This window comes from Danio aesculapii, chromosome 4 (genome assembly GCF_903798145.1).
Source record: "Danio aesculapii chromosome 4, fDanAes4.1, whole genome shotgun sequence".
Lineage (NCBI taxonomy): Eukaryota > Metazoa > Chordata > Actinopteri > Cypriniformes > Danionidae > Danio > Danio aesculapii.
This window is the reverse complement of record NC_079438.1, coordinates 8,896,657-8,911,495: the sequence shown is the minus strand read 5'-3', so window position 1 is coordinate 8,911,495 and position 14,839 is coordinate 8,896,657. Positions and strand designations below refer to the sequence as shown.

The 14,839-nt window shown below is 39.6% G+C and overlaps 1 protein-coding gene and 1 pseudogene across 1 annotated transcript; one reads left to right on the top strand and one right to left on the bottom strand.

Moving 5' to 3' along the window:
• LOC130222044 (zinc finger protein 721-like) overlaps positions 1-14,839 on the bottom strand; it is a 495,527-nt pseudogene that overhangs the window by 16,425 nt on the left and 464,263 nt on the right.
• Positions 11,654-12,787, top strand: LOC130222126 (oocyte zinc finger protein XlCOF6-like). The gene has a single exon (XM_056454755.1). It carries the CDS (start codon positions 11,654-11,656, stop codon positions 12,782-12,784), a length of 1,131 nt encoding a protein of 376 aa, XP_056310730.1. The 3' UTR covers positions 12,785-12,787.

Genomic DNA, 14,839 nt, shown 5'->3' with positions numbered 1-14,839 from the left:
AACAGGGTCCGAAATTTCTTCTGTTTCATATAGCCTAGCAGAACGTGAGTGTGCATGTTGTTACTGAGCGTCAAATGACTTTTGAGTTCGAATCCCGACTTGTACAAATACTCCGAATTCATGATTTTATGTATTTTAATAATGTTACTGTTTTATAGTGTAGTCTAGGTATGATACAGCTGCTGATATGCCATTAATTTAGCATCATTTTTGTAACACTGTAAAACAATAATGAATATTTTACAGTACTGTGATGGTTGGGTTTAGGTTTTGGGTAGATGTTAATAAAATACAATGGGAAATTTATTGAATAATATAAATAATTCTTGTTAACTTCTGGCCACAACCATGTCTGATCTAGCAACAACCCTGTTTCATGACCAAAACAAGACATATTTATTCACAAAGTGTTTATTTGGATGTCAGACCAATGTTGAAACAAAACGATACACGAACAAAGCATTTTATACAGATATTAAAGCATTTCAAAATAGCTTCATCAGCCTGGGTTCGAACCCAGTATCCCCACACGGTAGTCAGGAACCCTAACCGCTCCACTAAATCGCTTGCAGATCCTAGCTTACAAAGTGGGGTTTAACACCTCAATTTGCTCAACTCTTTGCTGAAGCTATTTCAGTGCAATATATAAAAATGACCACTAGGTGTCACCGTAGAGTGGGGTTTCGAAACGTTCATGAAGCCTCGCTTTGCCCACCACTACTAGTAAGATTACTAGTAAGTAACTAGTAAGACTTGATTAGCTAGCCCAGGTGTGTCTGATTGGGGTTGTAACTAAACTTTGCAGGACACCGGCCCTCCAGGACAGAGTTTGGACACCCCTGGCTTAGTACTTTCCACTTGCATATGTCACGTTGATCACAATTTCCTTTTTTTCATGAACTTCTTTATGGATTAAAACTTGTTTCTAGTAGTTGTTACTAGTTCTTACACATTTTTTTGCATGCACATTTTTTCACCTGCTACTCTGCCAGGAACTTTGCAGCTTGAGAGCACCTTCAATAATAATCTAAACATTTGATTAGAGATGGACCGCAATATGTGCTCGAAAGAGTGGCTACATGTGAAGAACGATGGCAAAGCTAAGTGTAATTATTGTAATAAACTAATAAGTTATAAAGCAGAGTGTCGCGACCAACATGACAAAGCATCTGCGGTTCGGTCACACACTTCACGAATATTGAATTAAAAAAATGGCGCGTTCGGTTCATTGTGCTTCCTGCAGGTGCAACTAACAACAGTTTTGCATTTAACTTAGTGTAAATTTTTGAGCGTGATGAGCAGTTCAGTGTTAGTTTTTATTTCAATATCTTGAGGTGAAACTAAACTGTGCATTCTCTCCGCCTCCTGATTTATAAACGTGCTAAAGCATGCCGGAGAGGCGGCTTTACTCTTCGTCATTCATAATCTTAGCTGTTGTATTGGAGTCGAAAGAATATATAAAGTAGAATGTTCTTTTAACAGTCCCGATATAGTTAATCTTTTCTTTTTGCTAAATTTTTGTAATTTCTCTTCTGCAAATTAGATTTTATAAAAATCTGCTTGATTCTTTTTAAACCGAGAGCAGAGCCCGTCAATTGGTGTTTTTCCATTAGATACACCTTTGTGAATGTTTTATTTTATGTGTTTAGTCTTTAATGTGTTTTTTAATCATGTTATTTAAAAAAAAAAAAGCATGTATATACCTATAAAACTGAATAAAAGCATGGTCTAATCAGAAATAAATGTAATTAGTTATTTATTTAATTATTTCATGCATAAAATAGGCTAGTCTTTTTATAAATTGAGTTAATTGATCTGAAACTTTTAATAGCATTTTTTTTCTTGTAAATGATAAAAGTTGCATCAGATTGATGAAAACTAACCTGAATACCTGCGTGAACAGGGCCACAATGACATTTTTTATATTGAAACAATTGGATAGTGTCTTTCTGTCTACATGACTGGTAAACGCGTCAGAAAAAAAACTGCTGAATCTCCACGAATATTTGGTTGACTTACAAAGCAAATGTTGTCTGGTTTAGTAATGCATAAAAAATGCAAAGCAGAATTCTCCTGAGCTCATTAACCTACTGATGACAGCCACTTTGTGACTGGCTTTTAAGGTGGTTAATGAGTTTTGTTGGTTTACCTTAGGAAGTTTTGACTGAACAGGAGCAAAGTCTACCTGATTAACATTACATTCCTCAAAAAACACTTGCAATCTAGACGCAGTCACATCATGCTTGTGCTGCGGTACAATCCATACACTCCACTTATTAAAATAACGGCTTTGTGTTTATACTGTAAAATTGTGACGATATTTAATTATTGATCGTGAGCCACAAATACCGTTATCGTGATAATAATATGATTAATCGTGCGACCCTATACCCTTTCATTATGTTCTTGGCTGTTTTTGACCCATTGACTTCCATTATAACCTTTTTTTTTTTTTAACCGCAAAGCCATGACACCAACTTCATCATTCTAGATTGTTGGTGTTTTCCCTGTTGGGAAGAGGTCAAATGTGTCATTTTTACTGTTGATCATCAGTTGGTTGCATTAACCCTGTTTAAAAAAGTTTCTGTCTTTTTATCTGGAGTTCAGTGTAGTAAAACAGCAGATTATAGTGTGCGTGCATAAATACACTTTGAAAGGGGACCAACAGTTTTAACCCAAAATGACCGGTCTATCAGATGAAGAAGAGCAGGAGTCAGAGATTCAATTAAAAGAAAGTTTACTGTAGATAGTTTGTAGTTTCATTAGCAGAGGCCAGCTTCAACACTCGCAACAAGTTTGTAGACCGCTCTACATACAATCTCAGAACAACATCAATTAGACTCTTACTTAATGTCATTAACTGCGTCATGCATATAGGTGTTTAACCCCCAGGGTTCGAAGGCCGCATATATACGCGTTTTGATGCGTCGTCTCCTCATATTGCCAAAAAGCATTCTCTCTTTTCTTACTCCACAAACTGTTTTTAGAAATGCGTCAGTAAAATGCACTGAAACTTCACGAAAACAAAACACACAGATCACTGGAAAGGAATATTTGAACCTATCGGTTTACAATATACTGATGCCCTGTTTTTTTAGGCTTTATTGGTGATAATGGTCAGGAATGTTGGACCATTATTGCCTTTTTAGCATAAGCAAAGGAGAGAAACTAGCCAGACAGTAATGTGTGAATTGTGGAGCGGGCTAAAGAAACGTGTATTTTTTTTTAAAGTAAATGCACCTTTTTTTTTTGCTTTTATTTTTGCCATAATAAAATTGTTGTGAGATAAATCGGTAAGTTGATTTTGTTTAGGACACACTGCACTGAAGTCTTTGGTGACGCACTCATTCACAGACGTCATGAGCACTTCAGTAACAAGACAGTGGTCTTTGCTCTGTTGCTTCGATACGTACTTTCGCTTTTTGTTTCTCACAGCCAGTTTACACTGCTCGTCTCGACCTGGTTTCTTTACTCATTTCCCCACGCTGCAACATTTCAGTCAACTTCTCTTTCTTCCACACACCACATAATGCTGCCCTCTTAAACTCTCCTCTTCCTTTATACTCTCACTCATTTCCTTTTTGCCGTCCCATGGGTGGAGACCAATTATACAATGTCGACTGTCGTCACAGAAAACACCAACAATCATAAATGCATGATTATATGCTGTCATGGCTTTGCAATCAAAAATAGAGGCCAATGGAGAAAAAAACGGCCATGAATATAACTAAAAGACAGAAGAATATGGAAGATGGGTCTGAAATACGGGAGAATCTCGAGAAAAACCAGAGAAAAAAAGTGTTGGCAGGTATGGTCTTATGTCTGCGAGGCAAATGTCTTATGTCTGTTCAGCTGTTACCCCATAACTTTTTTCTAACAACTTTCAAATCTGTCTTATCAATATGACCAAAATAACTTTAGGATCAATGAAGTAAGAAACTCTGAAACTTGATTGACAGTTTTAATAAACTCTATGCAAGATCTCTTCCGTGTTTGCAATTAGCCCGCATGTCAACTTTCCGGTACAGCACTGCGATCACTGTAAACAGATGATAGATTACACTCGTTGTTTGTAAAAGTTTCCTCGCATTACCATGAAGGACATTAATCGAATCGTGAGACAGAGAGCTGTCACACCAAACAGCAAAAAAGAAAAGAGGTTAAAATTCTACATTTCAAGTTACATCGATCATTTTGATGGTGTGTATTATTATGCTATATATAAGAATAGCAATTATATGCTAGTCGTGTCTGTTTCTCATAGTTCATATTGATTTTTATGTTGTTTTAATTACCTGTAATTAGGTGGGTTTTCCTTGTTGAAAATGAGTTGGAGGTGGTATCCCATTCATTACATTTTGCTACTTGAAACAAATGCATTTTGCATTATTGAGCATCACTGGGGTCTGACAGAGGTTGCCTGCCTGATTTTTGCCAAAAGACGGAGGTGGTACATTTGATGAAGGTAACCATCGTCCGAGTCTGCACAAAAAAAACCCTGCATATTTACATTAGTGCAGAGCAAATGTTAACTCAAATTGTTCTGTTATTTATGTTTTTATTAATGCATAGAAAATGTCTGTTTATTATATTGACAACTTTATATTCCTGCAGTGCAGACCACAACAGAAATTATGTACAGTTTGAGTTTATATAATTTTTTTACATGACTAAATTTTGCTTGATCATCTACTCTTTAGTCTTTAGCTCAAGCTTTAACTGATGGGCAGAAGGCAAGCCATTGTGTAAATCGGGTTGATGCTCGCTGTAATAAAAAAGAGCTGATGACTGTCCAGCTTGTTGTTTCACTCTGCGGATGACATGTTGATCAGTTTTAATAGATTTAAAAGTGCGCTCGTGTGTCTGCCTCTATAATTAATCAACTGGTAGAGATTGATATCACATTTAGAATGTGAGCAGTACTAAACCATAGTTTTTAGAAAGATTAATAATTCCATTAATCTAGTAACAGTAGATGTTCCTGTTGAAGGTCAGTGAATTTAAGCTAATTATTCATTAATAAAGGACAAGCCATTCTCGTACGTGACTGTTGTGTGACTGAAATGTAGGCAATAGCTATGTTTCCATCCAAATATATTGATTAAATTTATGTGCAAAACTGGAATATCACATAAAAGACGTGCAAATAAATCAGCGTTTCCATCCAATGAATCAAAGAGAACAACATTGTCACTTCCTGATTAACTGGTGCCTCATATCAACAGTAAAAACTGAATTTACTGCGGTAGAAGAAGCTACATGAATCTTTTCTTTATTTAATAAATGTACTTGCGCATCAGAAGACAGTGCTGACACACAAGGAACGCGTGGTGGTGTTTGAAGACATGATATGTGATGAACAGAAGCTCTTGACACACTCCAGACGCTCTGGAGCTCATTAATAATATATTACCATTAATACTGAAACAGTTAAGGTGTTTTAGAATGAATGACCAAAACATTTCAGATGTGTTACAGTTTGCATTACAGCGGTCTCGTATGCTTCACACTGATCACACCGATCTTTTTTAGGGGCATGAAAGCTTAGGTTAAACTCTGTGTTAAATATTAATCGATAATACGATTCTTTCACAGGAGTATCTCCATTCTCACTGCATTTAAGTCTGTAGAGATCATACATCCTTGAAACATTGAGTGTTGGCTCAAGGTACTGCCTTTCTGTGTTGGCACGACAGTAATGTGACTCAACAACAGGAAATGAACTGATGTGTGCCTTTACCTCCTCTTTCTGATTTGATTGGGTCAGATTTTTTTCATGTGTATGTTATACACTGGTTTCTGACTGACGGCAAGAGTGCCCAGATAAAACAGCTTACAGACTCTTTATTTTTTCACCCCTTATGTTTAGATGGTACTTAAATGAGTAGATACGCTTTCTTTGTGGTTCATCACAAGTTTGCCTGTTTGTTTTGTCAGTCTGTAGTCATGGCTATAAAGTCATATTTTCTGTTTTGACTCAACTCGTAGAACTCTGTAAAGCATTTTTCCCTTTCAGCTGGGGTAACTTTTTTTGCACATTTGAATTTACATGACATAGTACAGTTCTTCAAAGTTCTAACATGTTTGGCTGAAGCCATTTTATTTGTAGAGTTGACATGTTCCTTGCCCTCCTGATAAAGTTTCTTGCGGGTAGATTCTTTCCATTTTGAAGGATTGGCAACCCGTCTCCTGCCTCTTCTTTTCTGATTAGTCCCCAGCTCCTCAGTTGGTGGACTGGCAGGTGTGGTCTCTGCTTTGTCTGATAAAAGCCATGGCCCTAATGCTGCTCCTTCTGTTGCCTCTACCTGGTCACCTGCCTGGAGAAAAAAAAACATTAAAAAAACACAACTTAAGTTACTTATTTACATTTTACATTACATTTAAATACACAGTATATTTTAATAGACAAGCAGTAAATTCTGAAAAGTTTCTCACTACTTTTTGTAGTTAAAAACTAATTCTTACTTTCCCTCTTTCTGTTGGTCTCTGTCTTGGTATTTCTAGACTGCTTGTTTGTCTCTCTGTCTCTGAAAGTTCAATTTCACGTTGCTCTTCTACCACACTGCTCCTTTGCTCTTCTGCCTCAGTTGTTCCCCTTGTCTCTGGTGATGCTTTTTTTAATATTTTCTTTGTCTGGTGCTCTCTTTCTTTTTGCTGTTTTCCTGGTGTTTCATATAATTTGTATAATTACTTATCACAATAATAGAAAAATAAATAAATAGTGTGTAGCTTGGTACCACTGACTAGTTACAGGCTACAACCTACAATCATTCTGCAATCATTACCATTTAATACTGAGGTAACTGCTATAACAATCTTACACAAACTGTAGCCGTACTATTTGAGTAGTTTTACACACTAACTATTTTATAGCTAACATTACTTTATATCACAAATTAAAATACAAATTTATGACATCATATATCATTAGAAAAAAAATTATCTGTTAAGGTCTGTGGCCTATTGTCATTTATTATGCAAATAACAAATAATTCAGTCAGAATTTGGCCATTTGAATGATAAAAAAATTCAGACATAATAATAATAACAATATAGTATGGCATAATAATAATAATAGAGCTTCAGGATTTTTTTGGCCTTTCTTGTAAAGTACATTAGAAAATTCATGGATAACATAATTTCATCTCTATTTAATAACAGTTCAGTAGCGAAGGATGACTTCACTAACGTCTGATTGTATGTTTTCTTGCACAGCTTTATTTTGGATAAATAATAGTTTGCATTGGCTAAAACTGAAGCAACAGCCAACAGGGTATTCGGCTTGGATTTAAAGCCTTTTTTGATTAATTATTTTCACTAACGTTATGTATGATGACTTTGCAGCCAAAATAAGACAGATGAGCTCATGTTTGGGACAAATTCTAGACATTTGTCAGTGGGGGGTGGGTCTTTCGAACCCCCCCTTGACTATGGATCTGTATTACACAGGATAGATGAAGGGAACAACTCGCTAGCATTGACGGCTAATGTGGTGTCTGATAATAAACTTCTCTGCAAGACCTTAAACGAAACAAACAGAAAAAACGAACTTACCTGGAACTTAGACTTCTGTCCTTGACAAGATCGTCAATAAAGTGGTCGACAGTGAAGTTTCTTCTAAATTTTGTGTGGCGCGGCATTATTTAATTGATGATTTCCTTCAGGTCTTTCCTGCTCCACAACAGAGCAGTGCGGCGGAATGACAAAAGAACGCTGATCCTGATTGGTCCTTGTGCGTGCATTCGAAATGCTGATTGGATCACAGATTTTGCAGACTTTGCATATAAAACCTTTTTTTGTTTTTGAATAAAAATTCTTAAAATGTAAAAAACATCCCATAATGTAAATAAGTTGTCATTTAATATGAATATGTCAATAACTCAATTTTGACAAAAATGTCAGTTAGAACCTTATAATTTTAAGGTGACGAGTTGTGCATATTTTCAAAAGTTATGTGCATGTGCATTATGACGTCTCCATCAATCGTTTTTTATGCGCATCTCTAAAATGAGCAATAAATTAGGTGAATGGAAACAAGTGTGCCGCAAGCCTGCTTTTGAGTGAAGGTCTCGGCCGTTAGATCGCCCTCTGGGGGCTGGCTGCAGTATAAGTCATAAAGCCCGCCTCCTCCGTGTTAACTTGCAATAAAATATCCCGAAAGATGGTTCTGGTCAACAAAGGCACTGGTAATCATGCTGATATAGGTGCAGATCTTCATTTTTGTAAACAGTTTGTTTTCAGCAGTAATTTATTGCTGGGCGTGTCATCAGCTGTGATTGACAGTTTCTCAAAGCAGACCATCTGAGCTTCGGCAGGAAACTGAAGTGTTATTATTAGATTTCAGTGTTATTTTACCTCGATAAAATGAGTTCAGCAGTAAACTATAGTTTCTGACATACAGGATCTGGTGGAACACTGTTTATTCGGTAAGGTCAGGGATTTTTTGGGCTTTATTAGTTTGCAGATACACGCCTAACCACCCTGATAGCAAAATACACTCCGGTGAGTTCCTGCTAGCTAGATCCTCGCCTGCCGGAGACTTACGACTCGTCCCGACTCCGTCTGCTGTACCTACTCGGTTATTATTAACGTTATTACAACCATTTGTGTTGATATAACAGCAAACGCAGGCTACTATGTAAACGCAAACTGTAGGCACTGAGTTTAACCTTTGAATAAAATGCAAACAGCATACATATCGCAAATATTCAAATAAAGGCCAAAATAAATAATAATAAACCTGTATTGATTGCACAAGTATTAAACAAATAATAATAAAATTGAATAAATTTTGTAGTGCACAAGAATCAAGAATTTCAATATAAAAATAACAATAAAAGCTGCACAAGAAATGACACATTGTAAACAACTTTAAGTATGACAGGGAAAATACAGGTGATCGCTATCTAGCAGTAATTCCTTAATGGGTCTGAAATAATAATTAGGAAGACAAAACTAATGTTAGCCGATCTCCACTTTGATCTCCTGTAAGGTTATTTGAACTTGATTTACAGGACGTCTCTGCATTTTGAGCATCTTCGGCATGTTGATGAGTTAATCTACTGAATTTGCTGTTATAAAATATTAATGTTCTAGAAACTGAAACTTATATAACAAATAGAGCTGTAAATGTTATAAATTAATTATATACATCATTTACTGTTGGCTTTATTTGAAAACTCCTAATAAACATTAAAAAGAATGTAAATTCCTCTTTGTCAGATATAATAAAGGCATCGACTAAGCTAAATGAAAACAGAGGCAAAAAATAATAAACAATATATTAGCGAACAACACAATACAATACAAGCAAAAAATAATAAACAATACAAGCGATGTTGCAGCAGCTGATAGACATCAGTTGATGCATTAATACTGCGAAGTTTTTTTGTACAAATCAGTGTTTCCTCTAGAATTTTTTCCAGCTGTGGCGGCAGACCTTTTTTACACAGATCTAACAACTACCTATGGCGTTATTTCAATAAGAAATGTCGTAAGCGCAGTATTAGAAGTCGAGATCGCATTTATGTAATAGCCTACGAGCATGCGGATCTCTTTGCTTGCGTGCCAATTTTTTTCTGCTCGTGCACAAAACTTCTTGCACGCCCTGTCAGGGTTCTGCCACTCTGGTCTTGTAAATTCTTGTTTTGTCTTGTCCTGTAATGCTCGGCTGGACTTTTCTTGGGTCGAGCACTTGTTTTGTCATTGTCTGGGTACGCGTCATCAAAGGTGCGCGCGGACTGTGCGCGCTCCCGCTTGATGCGGGCGCGCGGGGTCTGCGTGTCCTTGGGACGCGCGCTCTTGTACTCATGTTTGTGTTTTGTTTCGTCAGCATCGCGCCGTTTCATTCTCAGCGTCTCAGTCTAGTTGGTTTCGGTTGGCGCTGAGATGAAACATGTGCGTTGCATTTATGTGAGCGCACGGTAAGGTGTAATCACTTATCGTGTGCTCGTGTCTTGCGTCTGTTGTCAAAGCACGTGGCTCTGTGTTTACATTGGTCGCGTGCTTTTGTGTGCGTCAGTGTTTGTCCAGTCATAAGAACACTCAGTTAATGAGCTCTCTCATTGGCTGCGTGTTCTTGTCCTGTTTAATGTGAGCACCTGGCTTGTGTTGTCTCTTTGTGTCAGGTGCTCTATCGTCTAGTCCCACCCTCCTTGTTAACCCATTATTAGTTAATTATGTTCATCTGTTTGTTTGTTTTAACCCTGCTTATATTCTCCTCATGTCTGCTGTCCTGTGCCAGTTCGTCATCATATGTCGTCGATATTTCCTTGTCCTGTTGTGTCCAGCCCTACCTTGTTCAGCCAACCCAGTCTAGTTTGTTTTTGCTTTATTATTCAGTGTTTTCCCCCTCGGGGTGGTTTTTGTAGTTCTTTTGTTTTATTTTATTAAATAAATTTCTACTTTACCCTGCATTTGGGTCCTCGCCCCTTTTTCCCCTTACCGAACCGTGACACGGCCTCAAATATAAGCCGCTTTAAGAGTGCGCAGATCTTCTTGTTTGCTCTCAAATAAACGCTGCTGAAGTGCAATTTAGTGCGTTTATGTAAGGAGTATGTCTCCAGCATTTATTAGATTTGCTAGGAATATTTATGAATCCCTCCGGTATTAATGCGTCTAAAATAAAGTAAAACGGCTATACGTCGTGTTTGCTGGCCTCACGCATCACGCACCTGTCACAGTCAGTCAGCACGACACTTAAAAGGTTAAACAAATGACGCACAGCACTACTACGGTCGGTTACAGAAAAGTTTGCGCTGTTATAATTATCAATTATTGTTATAATTATGTGCGATTATCACCCGCTATTAAAAAAAATAGAATGTTTTGAATGAGAAGCTGTAATGTAGCCGTTCAATTTCAGCAGTCTTTTGTGACAGTTGTACCCGTCACAGAGGCATTTTGCCCTCAAATCATTCAATGGGAAATGGCGCTGTCGCGTCATCCATATTTTATACAGTCACTGGTTGGAAATGTAAGGCTAAGGAGAGAAATACAGCTTCGTCTTTAAAAAAGGGGAGGAGATCTACAGAAACTCAGAGTTTAGAGTTTCCATTTCAGGGAATTAAATACTCTGGGTTTCAGGGTTTTTCAGAGTTAAAATACTCTAAGTGGTCACTTAAACTCCTTTCTGAAATGGGCCTTTTGGTGTACTAATCAACTATTGTGGATTCTGGAACTGAACAATGATGTTCCAGATGCTGGACATCCACAGGCACAAGATCCTCATTAATTTAAGAGTAAATATCTCTGATCTGGTTCTGATCCGTTTAGGTTTCGCCGCTATTAAATTTTGCTGTAGAACGCGCTATGTAGAAGTAGAGAAACTGACTCAGAATCTACCGGAAACACGTCAGCAGAGTTCGTGCATAGAGTCCATTTACTATAACTTCTATGTTAAGAGGCTTTGACACAATTTACATTGTAAAGGCACTAGATAAATAAGACTTAATGAAAACTAATGCTTTATTTATCTATTTCAGACCTAATTGAAGAGAATGAGGGGAGTAAAGTGGAGGAACATCATGTCAAAACTGAGGAAAAAACTCATTTACAGACTGATGGTATTTTGAAAAGGAGAGACAAGAATCGTTTCACCTGCACTCAGTGTGGAAAGAGTTTTGGAAGAAAAGACACTCTTAAAATTCACATGATGATCCACACTGGAGAGAAACCATTCACATGCACCAAGTGTGGGAAGAGTTTCAGCCAATCATCATCCCTTAATCTACACATGATGAACCACACTGGAGAGAAACCATTCACATGCCTTCAATGTGGAAAGAGTTTCAGCCAATCATCAAACTTTAATCTACACATGAGGATCCACACCGGAGAGAAACCATTCACATGCACTCAGTGTGGGAAGAATTTCAATTGCTCATCACACCTTAATCTACACATGAGGATCCACACTAGAAAGAAACCATTCACATGCGCTCAGTGTAGAAAGAGTTTCAGCCAATCATCAAACTTTCATCAACACATGAGGATCCACACTGGAGAGAAACCATTCACATGCACTCAGTGTGGGAAGAGTTTTAACAGCTCATCATACCTTCATCAACACATGAGGATCCACACTGGAGAGAAACCATTCACATGCACTCACTGTGGGAAGAGTTTCAACCAATCATCATCTCTTTATCTACACATGAGGGTCCACACTGGAGAGAAACCATTCACATGCACTCATTGTGGGAAGAGTTTCAGCCAATTATCATCTCTTAATCAACACATGTGGATCCACACTGGAGAGAAACCATTCACATGCACTCAGTGTGAGAAGAGTTTCATCCGCTCATCATCCCTTAATCAACACATGAGGATCCACACTGGAGAGAAACCATTCACATGCACTCAGTGTGGGAAGAGTTTCAGCCAATCAACACACCTTGTTGAACACATGAAGATCCACACAGGAGAGAAACCATTCACATGCCCTCAGTGTGGGAAGAGTTTTAACAGCTCATCAAACCTTAATTTACACATGAAGATCCACACTGGAGAGAAACCATTCACATGCACTCAGTGTGGGAAGAGTTTCAACCGCTCATCAAACCTTAATCTACACATGAGGATCCACACTGGAGAGAAACCATTCACATGCACTCAGTGTGGGAAGAGTTTCAGCCGATCATCATCCCTTAATCTACACATGAAGATCCACACTGGAGAGAAACCATTCACTTGCACTCAGTGTGGGAAGAGTTTCAGCCGATCATCATCCCTTAATCGACACGTGAAGATCCACACTGGAGAGAAACCATTCACTTGCACTTAAGCCGCGGTCACACTGGACTTTTATCCCCACAGACTTCCATTCATACGCATGCGAATACATCAGACCCGAAACCTAGTTTGTGCATCAAGTTTCGCAGTTCACTGCCTTGCAAAGTTCAAGCTTGGTGAACTGTGACCTGGGAAATCGCATCACTTGACTGTTTGAGACCAATCGAAGATCAAAACATGACCTCTCTGGATGGAAATGTAAAATATGGACCAATCGGTCACTTTTGTAAGGTCTAATCATCCTGTTTAATTCCGCCCCTTTTCACAGCGCCATACAGCAGAATTTTGCACCCTCAAACTCTAGTTTCGTTGTGGGATGAGTTTCAGCAAATCCTCAGACCTTCATAAACTCATGAAGACCCACACTGGAGAGAAACCATTCACATTCATTTAGTGCAGGAAGAGTTTCAACCGATCATCAAACCTTAATGAACACATGAAGATCCACACTGGTGTGAATTTTTATTACAGCTCCAAAATTGAAACTGCACCAGACAATTTACACTGGAGAGACCGTACAAGTGTTCACTCTGTGACAAGAGGTTTAATCATTTAACACATCTGAAAACAAAGAAGGATTCACACTGGAGAGAAACTGTACAGATCAGTGTCTACAGAGTTTCGCTCATTTGGCGCAGCTTAAGAAACACATGGACAAAAAGTTGCACACATGATATGAATGCAGCAAAACAATGAATGAATTGGCAGCGTCAGCTTGCACACCTGATGCTTGTTGCAATCAATTTGGCAATAAAAGCACAGCGAAAGCAAGATGAGGTATCGTTTTCGCTTCAGAGACTTCTACAGCCTTCTGAGAGAGTCAATGAGGGTTCCTCCTGCTGATATCCAGCGATTTTGAGCGAACGAGAATGGTCTCCTGGTCCAGAGTATGTATACGTGGTGGCAGACGGTTGAGCTGGGCTTCTCCCTTGCCTGGCGTTCTTTGGGTCCGGACCTCCAGAGCGGTGCGTACAAAGTTGCAAATTTTCTAAAAGAGCAACGCAGTCGTGCAGCACGTCCTTTTCAGGATGACGCTCCGACCGTGCGTTTCTGGATGCGGTGGTTTCCTGTCCCTGGATGATGGGCACGAGCACTGCGTTGCATGTCTGGGGTCCAGCATGTTAATGTGGTGTTCAAGGGCAGTTCATGTCGTCATTGCAACGCCATGTCTGTTGTGCAGTTAAGATCACGGCTAGCCTTTGCAAAAGGGCGAACCACCCCAGCTGTCCCCTGCACTGAAGCGGGCACTCTGGCAGGTCTGAGGGTTCCAGTGGTTCCAGCGGGCCCGCGGACCTCTCGCTCCTCCAAACGCTCCATCCAAGCTTCGAGCAGAGGAAGCGATCCGTCTAACCAGATGGTAGCCCTTAAGCTCGATGACACCGGGGACCAGGCGTCCATTGCTGCATCGGAGGGTGGGCTTTCATTGTCCGACGAGGATCCAGACCTGTTCGCCCCCTACGGGCAGGTGATCACTGTCAAAACGGATCCTGAAAAGGACATCTTAGCAATGCTTTCTCGGGCTGCTTTGGCCCTGGGGTTGGAGATGGTTTATCCCCCAGCTCCGCGGCCGGACCGACTAGATGGGTGCTACGTAGAGGACAAGAGGGCCAAGCCTTCGAAGCCTTAAAGCCTTCTTCTCGGAGGTGCACAGTAGGCTCAGGCAGTCCTGGAGGGCACCTTTTTCTGCCCGTGCTGCGTGTCCCTCCGCCCTCACCAATCTTGACGGTGGAGCAGCCAGGGGGTATGAGGCGATTCCTCAGGTTGAGCGCACCATTGCGGTCAAACTTTGTCCGCGTGGTGCCTCTTCTTGGCAGCGTCCGCCTCGTCTCCCGTCCAAAGCCTGTAGGTTATCTGCCTACCTCGGAGCTAGAGCTTACAAGGCTGCGGGCTAGATTGCTTCCACCTTGCATGCTATGACCACATACCAGCACTACCAAACGCAGGCGCTGGCCCGGCTGCACGAGGGTGGGTCCGACCCAAGCTTGCTACACGAGCTCCGCACCGCAACCGACTAAGCTCTTCAAACCACTAAGTCCGCTGCGTGTGC